General features: G+C 36.9%; 1 protein-coding gene across 1 annotated transcript in view; it reads left to right on the top strand.

The window, feature by feature from the left end:
- THSD7A (thrombospondin type 1 domain containing 7A) overlaps positions 1 to 17,617 on the top strand; it is a 281,443-nt gene that overhangs the window by 66,241 nt on the left and 197,585 nt on the right. The window contains exon 3 of the mRNA XM_065832371.2: positions 12,287 to 12,807. Within this exon, the coding sequence (XP_065688443.1) occupies positions 12,648 to 12,807 (160 nt within the window). The 5' untranslated portion in view covers positions 12,287 to 12,647. The remainder of the gene's footprint in view (positions 1 to 12,286; positions 12,808 to 17,617) is intronic.

Consider the following 17,617-nt stretch of genomic DNA (forward strand, 5'->3'; position numbering starts at 1 on the left):
CTTGCTGACAGGGCACACTGTTCCCACCTTGGGCACTCTGCTGCTGCGTGGACGTGACCCTCTGTGTGACCTGTGTCCTCCCACCATCTTTATTGGTGCATGGATGGGTGGGAATTAGCCAGACAGCCACAGACTGCCAATCAAATCAGCCCACAATGCTGTCAGGGTGCACCTTTACAGACTTTTCTGGTGTTCTTCTGTCACTTGTTGATCCATGGCCTGTATCGATGTTCATAACATATTAACATAAGTGTGCGTTTCCAGAGGTCATATCATGGATACTATGTTGTATTTCTGAAAATAGATGAGTAGAATAATTTTGTGTGAGAATGTAACTGTTCAGCTTCATTTATATGATACTGAATTAACACTAAACTATAGGCGTGGTGTTTAGCTTTTTATGGGAAATCTTGGGCAAAAAAATAAACATAATTTAATAATTTGTAATACAATCCCACGCTATTGCCTTTCTTAAAAGACTCTTAGTCTTTTAAACTGCACTTATTGTTTATAATAATGCTGAAGTGTTTCAGTATAGCAGACGTAACATTTGTGCTACATGTCCTTTCTCACCTTCTTTTAGACCTGTTGAAAGCATTTACTATTATATAGAATATGGATTATTAGTTTATCAGGGAAATTAGTTTATCAGGGAAAACAGAAAAGTTAATTAAAAATGAAGTAGTTGCTTTTCTGTAAGAAAAGTAATACCTTGAAAGTTTATCGATAATCTTTGTTAAAAAGCAGTGTGTGTGCTTTACAAAGAAATCTTTTGTTCTGCCATAGTGAAGCTAATTATCCTCCACACACTCTGGCTATGTCAAATTGCAAAACAAACATCAGACTTTGTATGTTGTAGGAATTAAAATACCATCAGTTGAGTTAATGAAGAGCATAGAATGAATATGATCTCATTTTTGCAATGCAGTTAAAGTGAAAGCCATTTAGAGAACTGTTGCAAAAAATAATAATTTATGGGGAAAAACAAACAATAAAGCAAATGTTTACTATCTGTTTTAATTACTTTCCGCTTAGAGGTATACACTAGGTTTGTTTATTGTTTGATTCCATATTCTTTCAATGGTTTAAGAATACAGTGGCTAATGGTCCATTCTGAAATCAAATGAATACAATCTTCTGTATTCCGTTTTGCAAAGCCAAAGACACTCATTTGAGATTGCTTTATTATGATATCATCTGAAGATCACTACTTGAAATTTCAGGTAAACAAAAGGATGGGAATGTGAAAGAAAATATGAAACACAGAAGAGAAAGAAAATTCTTACACTTTTTTCCAAATGGGGAAATAAATGAGACTGGGTTTCTGAATTGTGTTCTGAAGATGAGAGTGCAATGAAAATGCCATTCCCTATTCATATTTTAATTATTTTTCTTTTGTAGAATTGCTTACAAAGAGAACACTACAAAAAATCTTCTGTGTAACAGTTGGTTTCCTTGCCTGACTCTTGAAATACGTGAACCTGAACATCTGAAAATAAGTTCTGTCCTGGCCAAAGACACTAACACTTTTATTTTTGCATACATATAAGAAAGACAGGGTTATTGATTTCCTTCTTTCCTCCAAAGATCCACAATATGTTGTTCTTCCCTTTGTCAAAACTATGTATGCATCTAGAAAACTTAGGACCTCAAGTCAGAAGTGTTGACTCTCACAGAGGCTGGGAACCCTCAGTGCAGTTCACACGTCCCTTCAGAAATGAAAATTAAATCTTGAGGACTTAGAAGAAACCTTGCCACACCACCTATAACCAACTCAAAAATATTTTTTATTAGAGATCATTGTAGTCAAATTACTCTATATACTTACATTTTACATTAAAAAATTCTCATTCACAAGGTTGGCAATCAAGCGTTTTGTTGGCTGCCAGTCAACCAGTTATTGACAGAGAAAGGGGATTTGGTGTAGGCATATGCTTGCTTAAAGTGTTTGATATAATGGAGTTCTTTTCTGAATCCTATCCATGTAATACTTTGCTATGGCAACCCTGTAACTTTACAGGGGATCAATTTATTGAATCATACCCTACTGAGCCTAAGTGAGGCATAACATGCCCTGCTAACTCAGCAAGTTTCAGTATTTAGGATGTATTCTAAGATCATATAATATTTTAAATCCTCCTTTAGATAAGTGCATATGCTACAATAAGATATGGGCAAAGTTCTACATATGTTACTGTTATTTCTGTAGATCTGTAGGAAGAAGGAAGAACTAAAATGATCTGGTAATTTAACATGCAATTGTCCTCCAAGGTCTCCAAAGCAGATTGCTTATAATGGTTTTCTGATAGCTTTGGGAGGAAGCAGACTTTTTGTTTGTTTGTTTTTCTTCATCTTTCTTCATTTAAAATTATGAATTATTTGGTTTTGTAGTTGATATAAAATTTACTAAAAATAACAGTGAAATTCCTCCTAGAGTCAATATGTGTGATGGAGACATTCATGTTGGAGTGTGCGTAGAAGTGTCTGCTGGCAGTGGATGGAGTTTGGCCTACTGGTTAGAGTATTTTAGCCATATATTACAAAAATTGCCATTTTCTTTTCATTATGTGGGATATCTGAGATGAATTAGCTTTAACTTAGGTGCTGATATATCAGCCAGACAGCTAAAGTCAGGTGTGTGGTATCTGGTTTTGTATAAGAGAATTTAAGCTGACATAAATTGTATTGATATTTTGTTTGTAGAAATCACAAATTCAATATGCATCTTGAAAAGCATTAAGATGAAAAAGTAATAAATTATTTTTATCCTATTGATACATCTGCTTTATGCATGACATGCCTGGTTTTGCACTGCTAAAACTTGTTTGTCTCCTTTACTTGAACTCAGATTAATTTACCTGAACTCAGTGTCATTCAAACACTGCTGTTTTGGTTTCATAGTCATGCTTCACTTTTTTAGCACTCCCTACTCCTCTTCATGTGTGTAGATTAAATTTACTTGCCCCAGAGAAATTGTGCTCCACTTATCTAGCTGGATGATAACAACTGAACTCAATGCTGATCTAGAGACAACTGCTTTGCAAGTTTTGGTACTGTTTCAATAACAGTGGAATCACTGAGAAAACATATTGTTTTCTTAATATCCTCTACCCCGTTTCTTTCTTTAGTGAGCAGTATTTCAAAGTAAGTTGTCATATATTTTGCAGAGAGCATATAGATGCATCTGTCAGTTATTTAGACCAAGGTTAGTTTTGAACCTCATGGGAAAAAATCGGGGAAGCATGAGAGCTGCCACTAACAGTTAATTGGAAAGATTTTCTCTCATTTTCAGATATGCAAGTATAATAGCCATTTGAAAAAACTGGAAATAATGTCTTTTGTCACCACAGGAAAGAACAATGGTGCCAATTTAATGGATTTCTGTTTCTGTCCTGAAAGTGCCACGTCACCTTAAGCTTGGTTTGAATCTCCTGGTAAAGCTCTACTTTTAATGCTAATGCTGATGATTTACAGATTTTTCAGCAGTACACAGAATGTGTTAAGTGCACTGAGATCTGTATGCAGAAAATCCAGTTACATGTGGTTATGATGTCACCTATCTCAGTGCTCAGATTTGGCTACTTGCTTTCTTTTTGCCACAGAAATATTGGTGCAGTAGCATGTAGCAGAGGATGGTACTCTAACAGCAGAGCCCCTTATCCTATTGCTGGGCACCACTGAAGAGTCTGGTCACATCCTCTTGATGCCTGCCCTTACGATATTTAAAAGCATTGATGAGATCCCCTCTCAGCCTTCTCCAGGCTGAACAGACCCAGCTCTCTCAGCCTTTCCTCTTAAGATACTCCAGTCCCCTAATCATCTTCGTAGCCCTCCACTGGACTCTTTCCAGTGTCCTTCTTTCCTTGTCCTTCTTAAACTGGAGAGCCTGGACGCAGTACTCCAGATGCAGCCTCACCAGGGCAAAGTAGAAGGGCAGGATAACCTCCCTTGACCTTCCAGTCACAACCTTCCTAATGCACCCCAGGATACCGTTGGCCATCTTGGCCATTAGGGAAGAGAGTTCAATAGGAAGGTTGATCAGTAAGAGCAGATTTCCCTTCCACCCCCCACCTGCCAAATAATGAAACGATTTGCCCTTGTGAATCTTTCATATAAAATTACAAAGTGAAGGATTTATTTTCAGATATTATCTTCTGTGCTGTAACTTTAATTATAACCTAAGATTCTGCAAAATATTGTTATTAATGATATAATGTAGTTCCATCTTAGGGCTTGGTTAGTTTGTAATTCACAATTGAACCTTGATCATTAATTTTATATGGCTTAAATGTCACCTCATCTTACCTCATGTCAAAATGGTATAAAATCCTTTAATCAGTTTCCTAAAGTTGTACTCCTCTTGTTCATTAATCTATTGAAGTCAGCACAAAACACACAGCTGCACTTTTGGCCAGCCAAGTTAAGACTCTTCAGAAGTTAACAAATCATTAAAAGCTATTTCCAATTATATTGTATTTGTCACTTACCACAGAAACTATCCATTTCTGGAAACCAAAAAAAGCTACAGTGAAACAACTCACTAAAAAAGCATCCTTGTTTAATTTTCTTATTAATTTGTATTACTTGACTAATTTGACGATTGATAACAAAATGTTTGAGTGATTTATGGCTTGAAAAAGAAGACCAACGTTTCCCTCCTTGAAAATGGAAATTGGCTTGTCAGGCATTTAGATGAAGAATGATCAATCAATAGGATTTTAATAAGGAGAAGGTTTAAAATTGACTGAAGGTGGCTTTTGTTTAAAGGTGATTTGGTATGTGCAAATTAGTATGTTCTCCCTAGAGAGGATTTTCAAAGGCAATAATAGGCACTGATTTTCTTTGTTTATTCCATTATCTTTCTGTTTCCCCTGTCAGACATTTCAGCACTTACCTCTACGTTGTGTCTTTGGAATCTTCTTGCCTACTTTTCAGGTCCTGTGAATCACCCTACTTATTTGCATTTACAGCTATCAGTTTTAACTGTCATTTTTCTCCAGTGAGCATGTTGTCTGGAGAAACTTATTTATTTTCAGCATAAGTTCATGTTAGGCATAGGGGTTAGCTGTTCCCACTGATTTTAGAAACCTAAATTCCAAAAGTGCATGCACACATTGAAAGAGCAGTGTTGACTTGAAAAATCCCTTTAGTCTTTCGGTTTTCTGTCAGAAAATTTGCATAATGGGCTTGGTGATGGAAAACTGGGTCTACTGGCGATTAAGGTCACCTTTGTTGATTTGTTAAAAGAGTAAATAGCACACCCACACAAATTTCTGGTTATCACTACTTCTTTACAGTATTTTTTCCCATTTCAGTTTGTTATCCAGAGTTGTCTGTTTTCTTAGCTCTTCTGATAATTTAATCTTTCCAAATTTGTCTATCCCAGTGGCTTTAGAGGTTGGCTTTGTGTTTTAGTCTCACTTGTGTACCCAATCTTAGTTATTTTACCCTCATTACCATCTAAGTGAGTGCATACTGGTACCACAGTTTCAGAGGAGGTTCTAATTGTGTACAGGCTTCTTTTGAGAGGTTATAATGAGGAGACCACACTGATCACAACAGAAACACAGAGAGAACAACAGAAACAAAGTTGGAGTTTCTTTCCCAAAATACAGGTTACCAAAAGCTTTAAAGTTAAAAACTCACTGCTTTCCTCATGCACATATTTTTTTTCCTTGTTATTAACACAAGAAAGTAGTGATTGTCTCTCTTCTTACTTGAAATTACTGGGACCAGGATGGTCTTGTCTTTAGCTTTATCTATAAGGTTACTATTAGACTGCAAAATTGTCAGTTTCAAGGTACTGAAAATTGTAATTGAGGGAGTCAGAGTAGTGATGCAGACCTCACTACAAATCCTAACTGCGGTTTTTATTTTACTTGTGAATTTTGTGAGTGATTAGAATTATGTTGTATGTATAGTCTCTGTAAGAGATATTTCAGATGCAAGGACTTACTCCATGTGCTTCTGAGTACTTGAATATGCTCAGAATTTCTTGGAGCAAGCTGGTGTATCAATGCTATTGGCTTTCCAATGAAAAGTGCATACTGTATTTTCCTGATATGCAGCAAGTTCTACCAGAGGCTACTAAACAGATTTCTGAAGTCACGAGGAAAATTTGAGAACTTCAATTCTCAAGAGATGATGCTTCCTGATAGGGAACTCTGGTGGACACTTTTGCAACTGATTCTGATCTTTGGAAAGGTTCTAGTTCATGCAGTTGGCTTACAAACTGTTGTAGTTAAATCGTGGCTGGCAAGTGGGCCCCATACAGCTGCTTGCTCACTCTGCCCTTGTGGGATGGGGAGGAGAATCAGAAGGGTAAAAGAAAGAAAACTTGTGGGTTGAGATAAAGATAGTTTGATAGGTAAAGCAAAAGCCACACATGCAAGCAAAGCAAAATAAGGGATTAATTGACTAATTCCCATGGGCAGGCAGGTGTTCAGCCCTCTCCAGGAAAGCTGGGCTCCTCCATGCCCAGCTTACTTGCTAGTAGGGCGGTGTGTGAAGCAGAAAAGGCCTTTACTCTGTGTAAGCACTGCTCAGCAGTAACCAAAACATCCCTGTGTTATCAACACTGCTTTTAGCACAAATCCAAACCACAGCCCGATACTAGCTACTATGAGGAAAAGTAACTCTGTCTCAGCAAAAACCAGCATAGAGGCCAATGTAATCTGCGCAGAAGGGACGAAGTTAATTGACAGAATTTAAAGTCATAAGGTGGAATTAGCTGATTTAATCTGACCTGCAGTTGTTGGGCCACTTCATTTTACAAAGTTATTGTCCTATTGAGCCCAGTAACCTTCCTGTATCATCAAGTCAAAAAGGACATTTTTCTGGAAGGCAGACAAAGGCCATAAACACACTATTTCACCAGGCAGCCTGATCCAAAACTAGGTGACCTCCTCAATAAATTCAATGATTTCTCATAGGAATTCCTCTAGCTTTATCTTCCAGCAAGCAGTTCTTGATATACCTCCTGGTTGTACGTTAATGTGCCTTTCTTACAAGTAATAGTTTATTTCCAACAATGTTCCGTGCTGAGTATGTTGATTGTTACCTATCAAAGGGATCTAAAAAAAATGCAACAGCCAGTGTTGTTTGGTGTTAAACCAAACTGAGAGAACTACTGAAATACCTCAGTACAGATTTATTTAAAAAAAAAAAAAGCACTTTTTTTTTTTTTTAACTGATAAAACCTACCCTTTACCAGTGAAAGAATGGCTAGATTTAAATTGGATTAAAAACAAAACACTACACCACACACTTCCCCCAATATAATCTAACAAACAAACAAAAAAACCTCAAAAGAAGAGAAATCTGTCCAAGAATTACTAACTTAGCTTAATAAAAGCAAAGCATTTGTGAAGTTGGAACTAGACTACTAGATGTTTGCTGCACATGCATTCATGCATGTAGATTCTTTATTCATTTTCCAAAAATAACTTTTTCTTGTTGCAAAGTTTTTCTAAGGAATCAAGAAACACTGAAGAATTTAAGTATACATTATTAACATATTCTAGTGATTTCGTACATATAATGCTTTCTTACTTTTGCACAGCTCACGTACATAATTTGTAAAGTTCTTGATTTGTCCTCCAGATCTATGATCCAAACAAAGGATATAAATTTAACAAACAGGCATCGTGATACTTCTAATGTTTGTAAAAGAAGTTACTGTGGCAAAAGCAAAAATAATTGTGCTATTTCTATGCAAGAAGCAGAAAGGTGATACTTGCGTGTTTGTTTGTTTTAGATTAAAAGTTTGAAAAGAGGATGTGACATAATATCATTCCTTGAAAAGATAAACTCGAGGTCTCTTTAATCCATAAATAGCATATTATGACATGGTCGAGTGTGCCACCTAGAGGCCATGTGTTTAGTAGCCCTAAAAAATAACACTTTCCCCTGCAAGTTTTGCACAGCATATTTGATTTTGGACTTACGGAATAGACCTGCCAGATTTTGAGACATGAAGTATATTGCAACATTTTTTTACTCCCAAATTGCTCATGTTTAGGATATTTTTTTGCACCTTCCCTGACTAGGCTCCCTAGCACTGATACAATAAAAATAATGGACCATTATTGAGTGTGGTGAGGAGTGCTCAGTGTTCTGCAGCAAAGCCTAAAAGAGCCTGTACAGCTTATTCCAGCCTGAACTTCTCAAAAATCTAATAAAATTATTGTAGGTTCCATCTCAAGAGAAAGTTTATAATATACTTGCATATGTAGTAAAATGCATATGCAGGAAAGTCAGGCTGCCACAAAATGCAGAGTTAGAAGGCTTGGCACATGAGTTTATATCAAGGAATAAAGAGAACAAAAGCTTTCGTGACCTGTTATATAGATTATTTATGATAGATCATGGGTCTTGCAAAACAAATGTACATGTAAGGGAACATACTGCATCTTCTTACTGTCCACTCTAAATTTCAGGGGTGCAACCATGCCACTGCATCCCATACAGAGGATGTATCTAAGGGCATCCTAATATGGTAACTGAATGAGATTGGTGTGTTACAAATTTAGAGTGCTTTTCAGAAATGTATGATACTGTATTATCCAATGGGTATTGGCTACTATAAAATCATTATAACTCTGGAATACTTTTCAGGCAGATAGTTGACTTACTCATCTTTGGCAGCACTTGTTATTTTCATGGCTAAGTGAAGGGAAAAAGTATTGGAGATACATCAAAATGAGCACACTTCACATGAGGAGGACTTTGAATTTTCTACCCAAGAAAGAAAAACAGTTTTTATTCTTCAGAATTTGTGTGATTTTTGTAGTATTCTAGTACTCATACAGCACAGATGGTTTAGTGGCGTACAGCCACAGAGTTCGTAAAACATCTTCTGTAGATCTAGAAGACTGGATTGAAACTTCTTGAAAGATTTCTGGCTTAACCAGACTGTGAAATTGAAGGTGGATGAAAGTCACACTGGACACACCTCTTCGTTGAGTATTGATGACACTAGAAACAAATGCACGGTATATATGTTGTATTCTCTGCACACTCTGACTTCACTATATGTGGAAAGACAACAAGAAAATATCATCCTGAAGCTCTTATTCACAGCTTTTCAAAACAGAGAAGAGTGCTAGCATGGGACTGCCTGCTAGCAGAGGAAAACTAGCAGGGTGATTGTGTTTGGCAGGCAGCTTTTCATACCCAGTGGCTAAGAAATTTGCATCTTTTCTCTTTCCACTAAGTAAAAGATATTGCATGTTTGGTTTGTGATCCTCTGTTTAATGCTAGGAAGCATGGGCATATAGTTCTAATGTTTTAGGGCTAACTCTACCTCATTTTCGTAAAGGTCTTTGAGGTTAGTAGTATTTTTTGCTAGAAAACAAAAAGGTGTTAACTTGTCTATCACTTGTGCAAGCAGTTTACAGACTCCACGTAGCTGCTGTGTCAAATAATTGTATCTGAATAAAAGTCTACTGAGACTCATATGTTTGTGCTCCAAGGTACAACACTGTCAATCTTCAGTTAGTGGTACAGACACTAATCTCGATTGTAGTTTATTTCTATGCTTTGTCTAGAGGTTTCTTCTCAGAAGTACTTAAACATTTATTTGGGAATGTCTAAGCTGTAAACAAATGATAAATTATGATCATTAGGTACGTATTAGAAGATGAGTTGCCAGGGTGGGCTGGAAATAGTGGTTGCACTGTTAACTGGAATAGACGTCCTGTGTTCACTGTAGCAAATAGAGATTAAGAGCATATTGGATACACTGGTGTAGAAAAGACTGACAGCAGCTGAAACTTGCAATCAGGATATGTTGCTTCTTGTGTCCAAAGTCCAACTTGTGCAGTTAGGTTGGTGTGGGTGTCTCTGTCTGCAGTCATCAGCTTACTCTTTGGGTCATGGTTTCACAGGACTTTCCCTACCCTGATCAGCAGAAAATGTGTGCGAAGTGATCTAGTGTTTACCAAACCAGCTATATAATATATATGTATAAAAATAAATACATTTGCGTAATAAATATTCCCTCCATTCTGTCTCTGTGACATATTTCTGAGCAGCTTTAAGTGCATCATAGCTTCTTAAAAAAAAAAAAAAAAAAAAGTTAAATTATTCATTCATAGTTGATTGAGTTTTGATTTTATATTTTCTTTTTATGGTACAACCATAAAAAAGTATGAGATTATGTTATTTTAATAACCTCTATTTCAAGAAGTTTTTAAAGTATGTGGTCCTATAGTTGCGTAAATGTAAGTAAATATTTGAGTGTTCGTGTCTGATTGCTCACCCTCTCATATTGCTTTGTTCTGCTGTCAAAAACCACTTTGATTCAGTGTGCCAACTACATGGATGATCTGTTCCCTGATGATGTTTCCGGATGATCTGAGTCACGTACAAAATAGTTTCAGATGCTTTCTTTATACATTCATAAAAATTCTAGGTAAAAATCTGCTGTGTTTAATAACTCTAAAATGGGTGCCTTTTTCCCTGTTCATTACATAAATTTGTTTTCTCCTCTGGTGCATAGCTCCAGCTAAAAAGCCGACATTATACTCTTAATTTTTAAAAGGAATGTGTAAGTCAGATATGTTTCATTTTAATTATGCAAGTCAATAAATCTATTACCACAGATTTCCTGATCATCTTAAAACTTTTTTAAGCCCTTACATTCTTAGTCTTATTTTTCATAAATTATGAAGCTGGCATTATTTTTACTGGGTCAAATATTCTAAAGTCCCTCTACGTAGCATGTAAAATAATGTTCTTGTGTCTAACTTAACCCAAATTTTTCTTGTGAAATTGCTATAATTCTATAAACACAGAGTGGATATTGATTTAAAACAATATTCTGCCCAGTTCAACAAAGCAAAGACTGAAGGGGTTTCCATTATTCCTAAAATGAATAGAGCATGGAGTAGCAGAAGTGAATAAAATGTATTTCCATGAGTGCTTTAGCTGAGGGTACAAATTCTGCATGAGGATGCTATAAATTTGTTAAGATCATGGCTTTCTATGTATCTCTTATCAACCTATAATCTCCTGATTGTTGCCTGTTTTTCAACAGCTGAGGAACAGTAATCCACACTTGCTTATCTCTCTTAATCACAGCCTCACAGTGCTAGAGCTCCCTGAGCCTTTAATTCCCTCTTAGAGGCGTAACAGAGCGGAAAGTAAACAAAGACGAATTTGCAACCTTCAACATTGCTAATTTGCTCTGATGTCAGAATATTTAAACAGGCAAGGACTTGGGAATTATTTGATCACGGCTGATTTTAATCTAATGCATGTGAAAAGGCTGAGTCTGGGAAGGTTGTGCAAAATGACAGGCGTCCCAAGAGAGGTTGACTGAAGGTTTCTTCTTTAAACAACAATAGCTTCATCATTTTCAAACTCTGGGTCCTGTGTTCTTACTGTGTATTTTTGTAGCTGTTTGTATTTTTTATGAAACTTTTTGAATATGAAAGCAGTTCTCTTGAGAATTCCTCATTTGTTTCCCGATTTATAGGTGTCCGAAACCTGATCTTTAGGATTGTTATTTTATCTGCTCACTGGGTAGTGAGTGGGAGAGATAAAGATCCCTATTTAAAAAGCTTGGTCTCTACGTTTTTGTATCATCATGACAGCATAATGTATCCTGAATACTTTCATATGTGAAACTCAGTGTATGTTTTAAAAATGATTGATAGCTTGATCTTCAAATTATTTTAAATTACGCAGTTGACATTTATGCACGTATACATGTGTACATACTTGCCGGATAGGAAAGGATGTTATCTTGCATTATATATTACATGCACACTTCATCTACCACAGAGGTGATGTGCTTACACATACATACACGTTATCATACACATATATTCTGTCCTCACAGTAGAGAGCTATATGTTACTACCTGAAACAGATTTGATGAATATGCAAAGCAAGTTAGTGTTTTGCTGTTGTTTTTGTTTTCTGCATTTTCTTCCATTTCCCTTCTTAGTTGTCTATTTACTGCATGTGTGATCACTTATTTTTTGTTGTTTACAAAATGGTTAATGCAGCATACATGTTATTATAAGAACAAATGTCTGATGCTCTCTTAATTAATATATATGATTCTGTTTATATCTGTTCTGGTTGTGTGACTTGTGTTTCTGAAGCATGTCTGATGATGATTTCTTCTTTTCTTCTATGTACGTATCATTTGGGATATTCCAGAGAGAGACGTGTCTGGGAAGGCAGGCTTTTGCAGTCACTCTCTGCGTCGAGATTACAGCACTGGGCTATTTGTGTTTCTCCTCATCCCTGTTTCTCTGTCTCTCACTCTCTCCAGCTGGTGTAAATGACTGCTGCTGCCTCCCAGAGCAAGATAACCTGCTCAGTCAGCTGGAGCCCCCTGCGGACAGCTGTCTCGCTTTTAGCTGATGGAAAACTGCTACTAACCACTGAATGGAAGAGCGTGGAGCAGCAACCATACTAGCAGTGGCAGCCGCTGCTGCAGCAAGAGCGAGCAAGGACTCTATTGTTCCCTGGTGTTAAACAGTTTTTCCTCTTCAACTGCCATGCACAATAGTGGGAGAGAGGTTTCCAGTCCCCTTCTCCCCATGAAGAAATTCTGAAGAAGGAAATATTGTTTGAAGGAGGTTTTGAGGTCTTGCTGCGGGTTTTGGAGGCGGCAGCAGGCTGCTGGAGGCATGGGGTTGAGCGAGGGGAGCGCTGCTTTCTGCCGTGGTCCAAGGGTTTCTGCCGTGCCAGCCCAGTGCGTGGGAGTTCTAGTGCTTCTGCTGCTGGGAATCCGGGACGCTCCTGCACAGAGTGAATTCCAAACTTCATCGGTGTATTTGTGGAAGACCGGTAAGTAAGGATGCTATGATAGAGCAAGAGTAGTGTATTTATTTTTTGTTGTAAGTAATAGCCTTTTTGTGTGCTTTGTGTATGTGAAGAGAGAAAGTTAAATATAAATTACTAATGTTTACTTGCAGGATTATAGGAAAAAAAAAATAGGTCAACTTCCAGGATTCCACTAGCCAAGCAAATATGGTAATTAAAAAAAAGACAAATGTGGTACTGTTACTGGGATCTCTTATGTATTTTCTGTGTCTTCTGAGGCTTTTCGTTTTGCTTAGAAGCTGTGTGTTGTATGTAAATAGCAAAGGTCAGGACATTAGTGCCTGTCCACAATGGGAAGGAACATGTGTTACAGTTGGGCTCAGCAATGTTAACAGTGCTCTAAAAATATTGGTATTTCACAAAGAAAGATGTAATTCAGCATGTCTAATCTTTGTGCTCTGTGCTGACATGTAATATATTCAGCATGGTAATTGATGAGGAGTTGGGTTTGTTAAATGTAGGTTTGTTACATGGTATATAGGACACGTGAAAGCTAATGATGGATTAGGTGAAATAATCCAAGTGATGCCAGATCTCATAACCAAAGAGGCACTAGGCTATGTGGATTCAGCACTGAACCAGATAGATAATTTCCTCTACTTTGAGACTAATGAGTTACGTGTCTGTTTTGAAGATTGCATAGTCAAAACACTGTTACAATCTTAACTTGGTGTTAAAAATCAGCAGGGAATTTTCCAGTATCTATTAATACATTACATCAATTCAGAACTTTAGCAGTGATGAATATGTGCATTTTGGTTGTCTAATGCAGTTTTAGTGCCTATGTCAGTAAAATCAAAGTCTTCTTTACGAAATTTAAAGATTTCAAGCCAGTAAATATTTCACATTTGCTTCAGCAGTTGGCTTTCTTTCCTGTACATTGCAAGAAATAAAACAATCAAAAAGTAGTAGATTTGTTTAAAAATTTCTATTAAAGGATAATATAGTAGTAAGCAAGAGTGCAAATTAATCATTTGTCTGAAAAACAACTTTGAGAAGAGAGTCTCTTTCAGCGATGGAGGGCCCCAACCTTCTGCAACAGAAGCAGATCAATTTACAATTACAGTGTTATCCTGAATTTTTTAAGAGGCTCCATCTATCCAGCAGCTCAGGGAGAAGATTAAAAGGAAATTAATTTAAACAAGACTACAGGCTTTCCAATAATGCTAGAAAGAGAAATCCAAAGAAGGAAAAATCCTTTGCAACTTTCACTTCTGGCTGAAAGATGGGTTGCACAATGACAGTGACCCATTTTTTTCTGTTAAACTATTGACAAATTCAAAACATAGTTTCTAGTTCTGTTACATTTTTGTAAATGTTCAGCACACAATTTGAAAGAAATAAAATACTGTGCTTTTGGGTAAACCTATGCATGTAATAATGTAGCATTTTCATAAAGCATTTTATATTTACTCTAAGTTGCTAAGCATCAGTAGAATAAACTTTCCAGCATTTTGTTATGTCTCTGTTTAACAGACTGTATTTAAAAATGTTGAAATAGTAACGTAGGTTGAGAATAACAGCAATGGTAGTTAACTAATACTTAGGAACATGTGCTATCATTTGTTGTGGACTTACTGCCGCTTACTTTGCATATAGTACACGTGCTCTGAAGTCAGTCAGTTAAGCCAGATAGAGGGAAACTGGGTGGCTTTTGTTTTCTCCCTCTTTTCTCCCTTTGTGGCAAAGACCACCCTTAAGGACCTTTTGTTTCAAACAGATATGAGCTAATTATATTGCCTGATGAAGAGCTAGTTCTTCCCTTCAGCTTTTCTTCCATGACCTCTCTCCTCTGTTTTGCCTGCAATAAGAGCTAGTATAAGCACATTCACTGTACAGTATTTAATATAATAACATGAATGATTCAAAGATAACATGATAAGAAAAAAATCAGTGTCTCTTTTCAAAAAATTAATGGCAAGACTAAATCAATAAGGTAATGCATCTGTGTTTGGCTTCCAGTTGAATCTTCACATGCCTTTTCTAGATGTTTATTGAGTTTTCCTGGTTTCCTCCTCCTTTTTGTGGGAGGTTCTAGAAAGTGAATTGGGAAAACAGCTGGTCAGTGATCTGAAGGGATATCTACTATGGGGTGTATGAAGTTCAGCTAAAGTATCAGAGGGAATAATAAAACTGAACAGTAGTGAGCTCATCCAACTCAGATGGTATTTTACTTTTCCTTCTGTGAAGGAAACAGGTCAGAGCAATGTGTGGCTTAGACTTTGTCTAGGAAATCAGCTTGATTATGTGCCTTTTGGGACCTATTATGTCCATCTTTTGAGAAACATACTATTTTTGTATTGAATTTAGTCTGACATCAACTTTAAGTGCTGTTCATGACTTGCATGTGTCTGATTTTCATTTCTAAAGATTTTTGAAATAATGTTTTGGTGTATGCTACTCCACATCTTCTATAGTGGTTTACTGCATTTCATTTTCTTAAGGATACCCTTGACAATAACCTGCAGGTGATATGATGTTTGAGTTGAGGTGTTCTTTCTCCTACAAAATAACAATTGTGATATCTGGTACAGCTTTTTTTTTTTTCCTTTTATTTTCTGTTTGAGGGGTTGGTGTTTTGTTCTATGTGGTTTGGGTTTTTTTTGTTGTTTTGGGAGGAGCGGTAGGAGAGTTCTAATTCAAATTTCATCTGTTTACTTCCAACCCCTTAAAACCTCTTAGGGGCCATGGCTTTTCCTGACTACTGCCGTAAATATCTGAGGTTTGCAATACTCAGGTTAACCATTTCGGGGTTTAATTGTCTTTGGTTCAGCATGGACAATATTGTGGACAACCTGCTTTGGGCAGGGAGATTGGACTAAATGATTTCCAGGAGTCTCCTTCTAATGTCCACCTTCTTGTGATATGGATACTGTCACTATGTCATTTCTACTCCTACTGAAACTTCTCTAAAGTTTTGGCTTTAATAACTTTTTTGCTCTCTTGTACAACTGGATATTTGCTGTTACATATATATGCTGCAGTCCTGGTGTGTTTAATGGACCTTCAGTGTTTGGAATGGCATTTAGATGAACATCATTGATCATAGTTACTGGTCTTTAAACTAGGTTTCTCACTAAACATTTTCATTCCAAACCATGCAGACCGATGTGTATATTTTTTTTTTCAGACACAAATACAGAGCTGGTTAATTTTGTGTGGAAAAGCTATCTGGTTTCCTAAATGTGAATTAAATAAAAGTCTCCATCTCTGGCTCTTCACAGCAAAGTGATGACACAGCTAGATTCCCAGAGCTGAGTCACAGTGTCTGTCTGATTGATGATTTGACACGTAGAACAGCAGTTTTTAGGAACTCATAGAACAGAAGTTGTGGTGTTAGGAGCTGGTGATTCCCCTGATGTGAGCTGAACACACACTGGCAAGCATTGAACTTTTGAAGTTGAAAGAATTTTTGAATTACCTGTTTTGTTCATCAGTAATTGCCCTTTTCTGAGTCTACTGATTTCATTTGCAATGAACATTTGTTTGGCCCAGGTTCTACACTTCTACACTGACCTTGTGTGAGTTCCTGAAATGCTTCATATTCCACCGTAACTATTACAATACCTTCTTGAATTGTTTCTGTATATACAAAATAAAGTGTCACAATTCATTAAAAATGGCTTGTGTGATAACTTTCATTAAATACTATTGTTCAATTTCTTTTAAAGTGAAATTTTCATAGTCAGAAACAGCTTATGGTCTTGCTTATGCTGCCCACCATAGGCTAAGATTTTGATGTATTTATAAGTTTTGCAGTGAACAATACGAGGACTGCTGATTCTTAAAGACTGCCATATGGTTATTGCTCTTTCAAAACAAGTTGAAGAGTATTTTTCTCAGTCTGTCATTTCATGATGCAGGCCATGTATATACCATTTCTATACACAGCTGACTAAGCGTAGGCATTACTTGACACATCAGAACTCTCCTTCTTTCTACCCTGTGCTTGATTTGTTTTTGTTAAATCAACCGACACAGTAATTTGTGATGTGCTGTCACTGACGGGTGTAATGCCTGCCTACAGTTACTAATATAATTACAGAAGAGCGGCACAAATCAGCAAGGTTCAATTGCACTGTGAAACTGCTGCTTCTGACAGTTTGAAGTAGTGCATGTTACACTCCTGAAGTGAAAGATGCAACATTGGATTGATATCTCTGGAATAAAAAAAGTTATAAGAAAACAACCTGGGAGGCAGTGCCTTTACCATCATTATCTGTTTTGAAGACTATTGACCAGGTCTCGGATAGAGAGAGAAGTTCTTCATAAGAACTTCAGTCTTGAAACCCTGCTGATCTTTAACCTCTTCGTTTCCCAATTACCCACAAAGTAGAACAAACACAACCTCTGTAGCATCGTGCATCCTTGTCAGGTTTTAGAGTTTTACACGTTCCAAGGCCCAACTCTATTTTAAAAAGAGTTTGGTGCGGCGATTAGGAACGACACATACCAGGACGCAGACAGAAATTCATGCAGAGGCAGAGATCTTGTTCAGGAAGGAGCGCAGAACTTGGCCAAGCAGAGAGCTGACTTAGGCCTAGGCTTAGGCTAACTTCTTTATTCATCATTTACAATTTTATAGGACTAAGATGTTTACAAAAGGTGTTTTTCCACTAATTGTTTTTAAAAACACGCTAAACTCATGTGATGTCTGTCTCACTTGTTTTTCTACTCATTCACAGACCAGGCCCAAGGACATTCACGCATCCCAGACACTTGGGGGCGGTTATCCGGCCTGAGATACCATTCTCACGCGTCTGGGCAATAACTT

Source organism: Patagioenas fasciata, chromosome 2 (assembly GCF_037038585.1).
Source record: "Patagioenas fasciata isolate bPatFas1 chromosome 2, bPatFas1.hap1, whole genome shotgun sequence".
NCBI lineage: Eukaryota > Metazoa > Chordata > Aves > Columbiformes > Columbidae > Patagioenas > Patagioenas fasciata.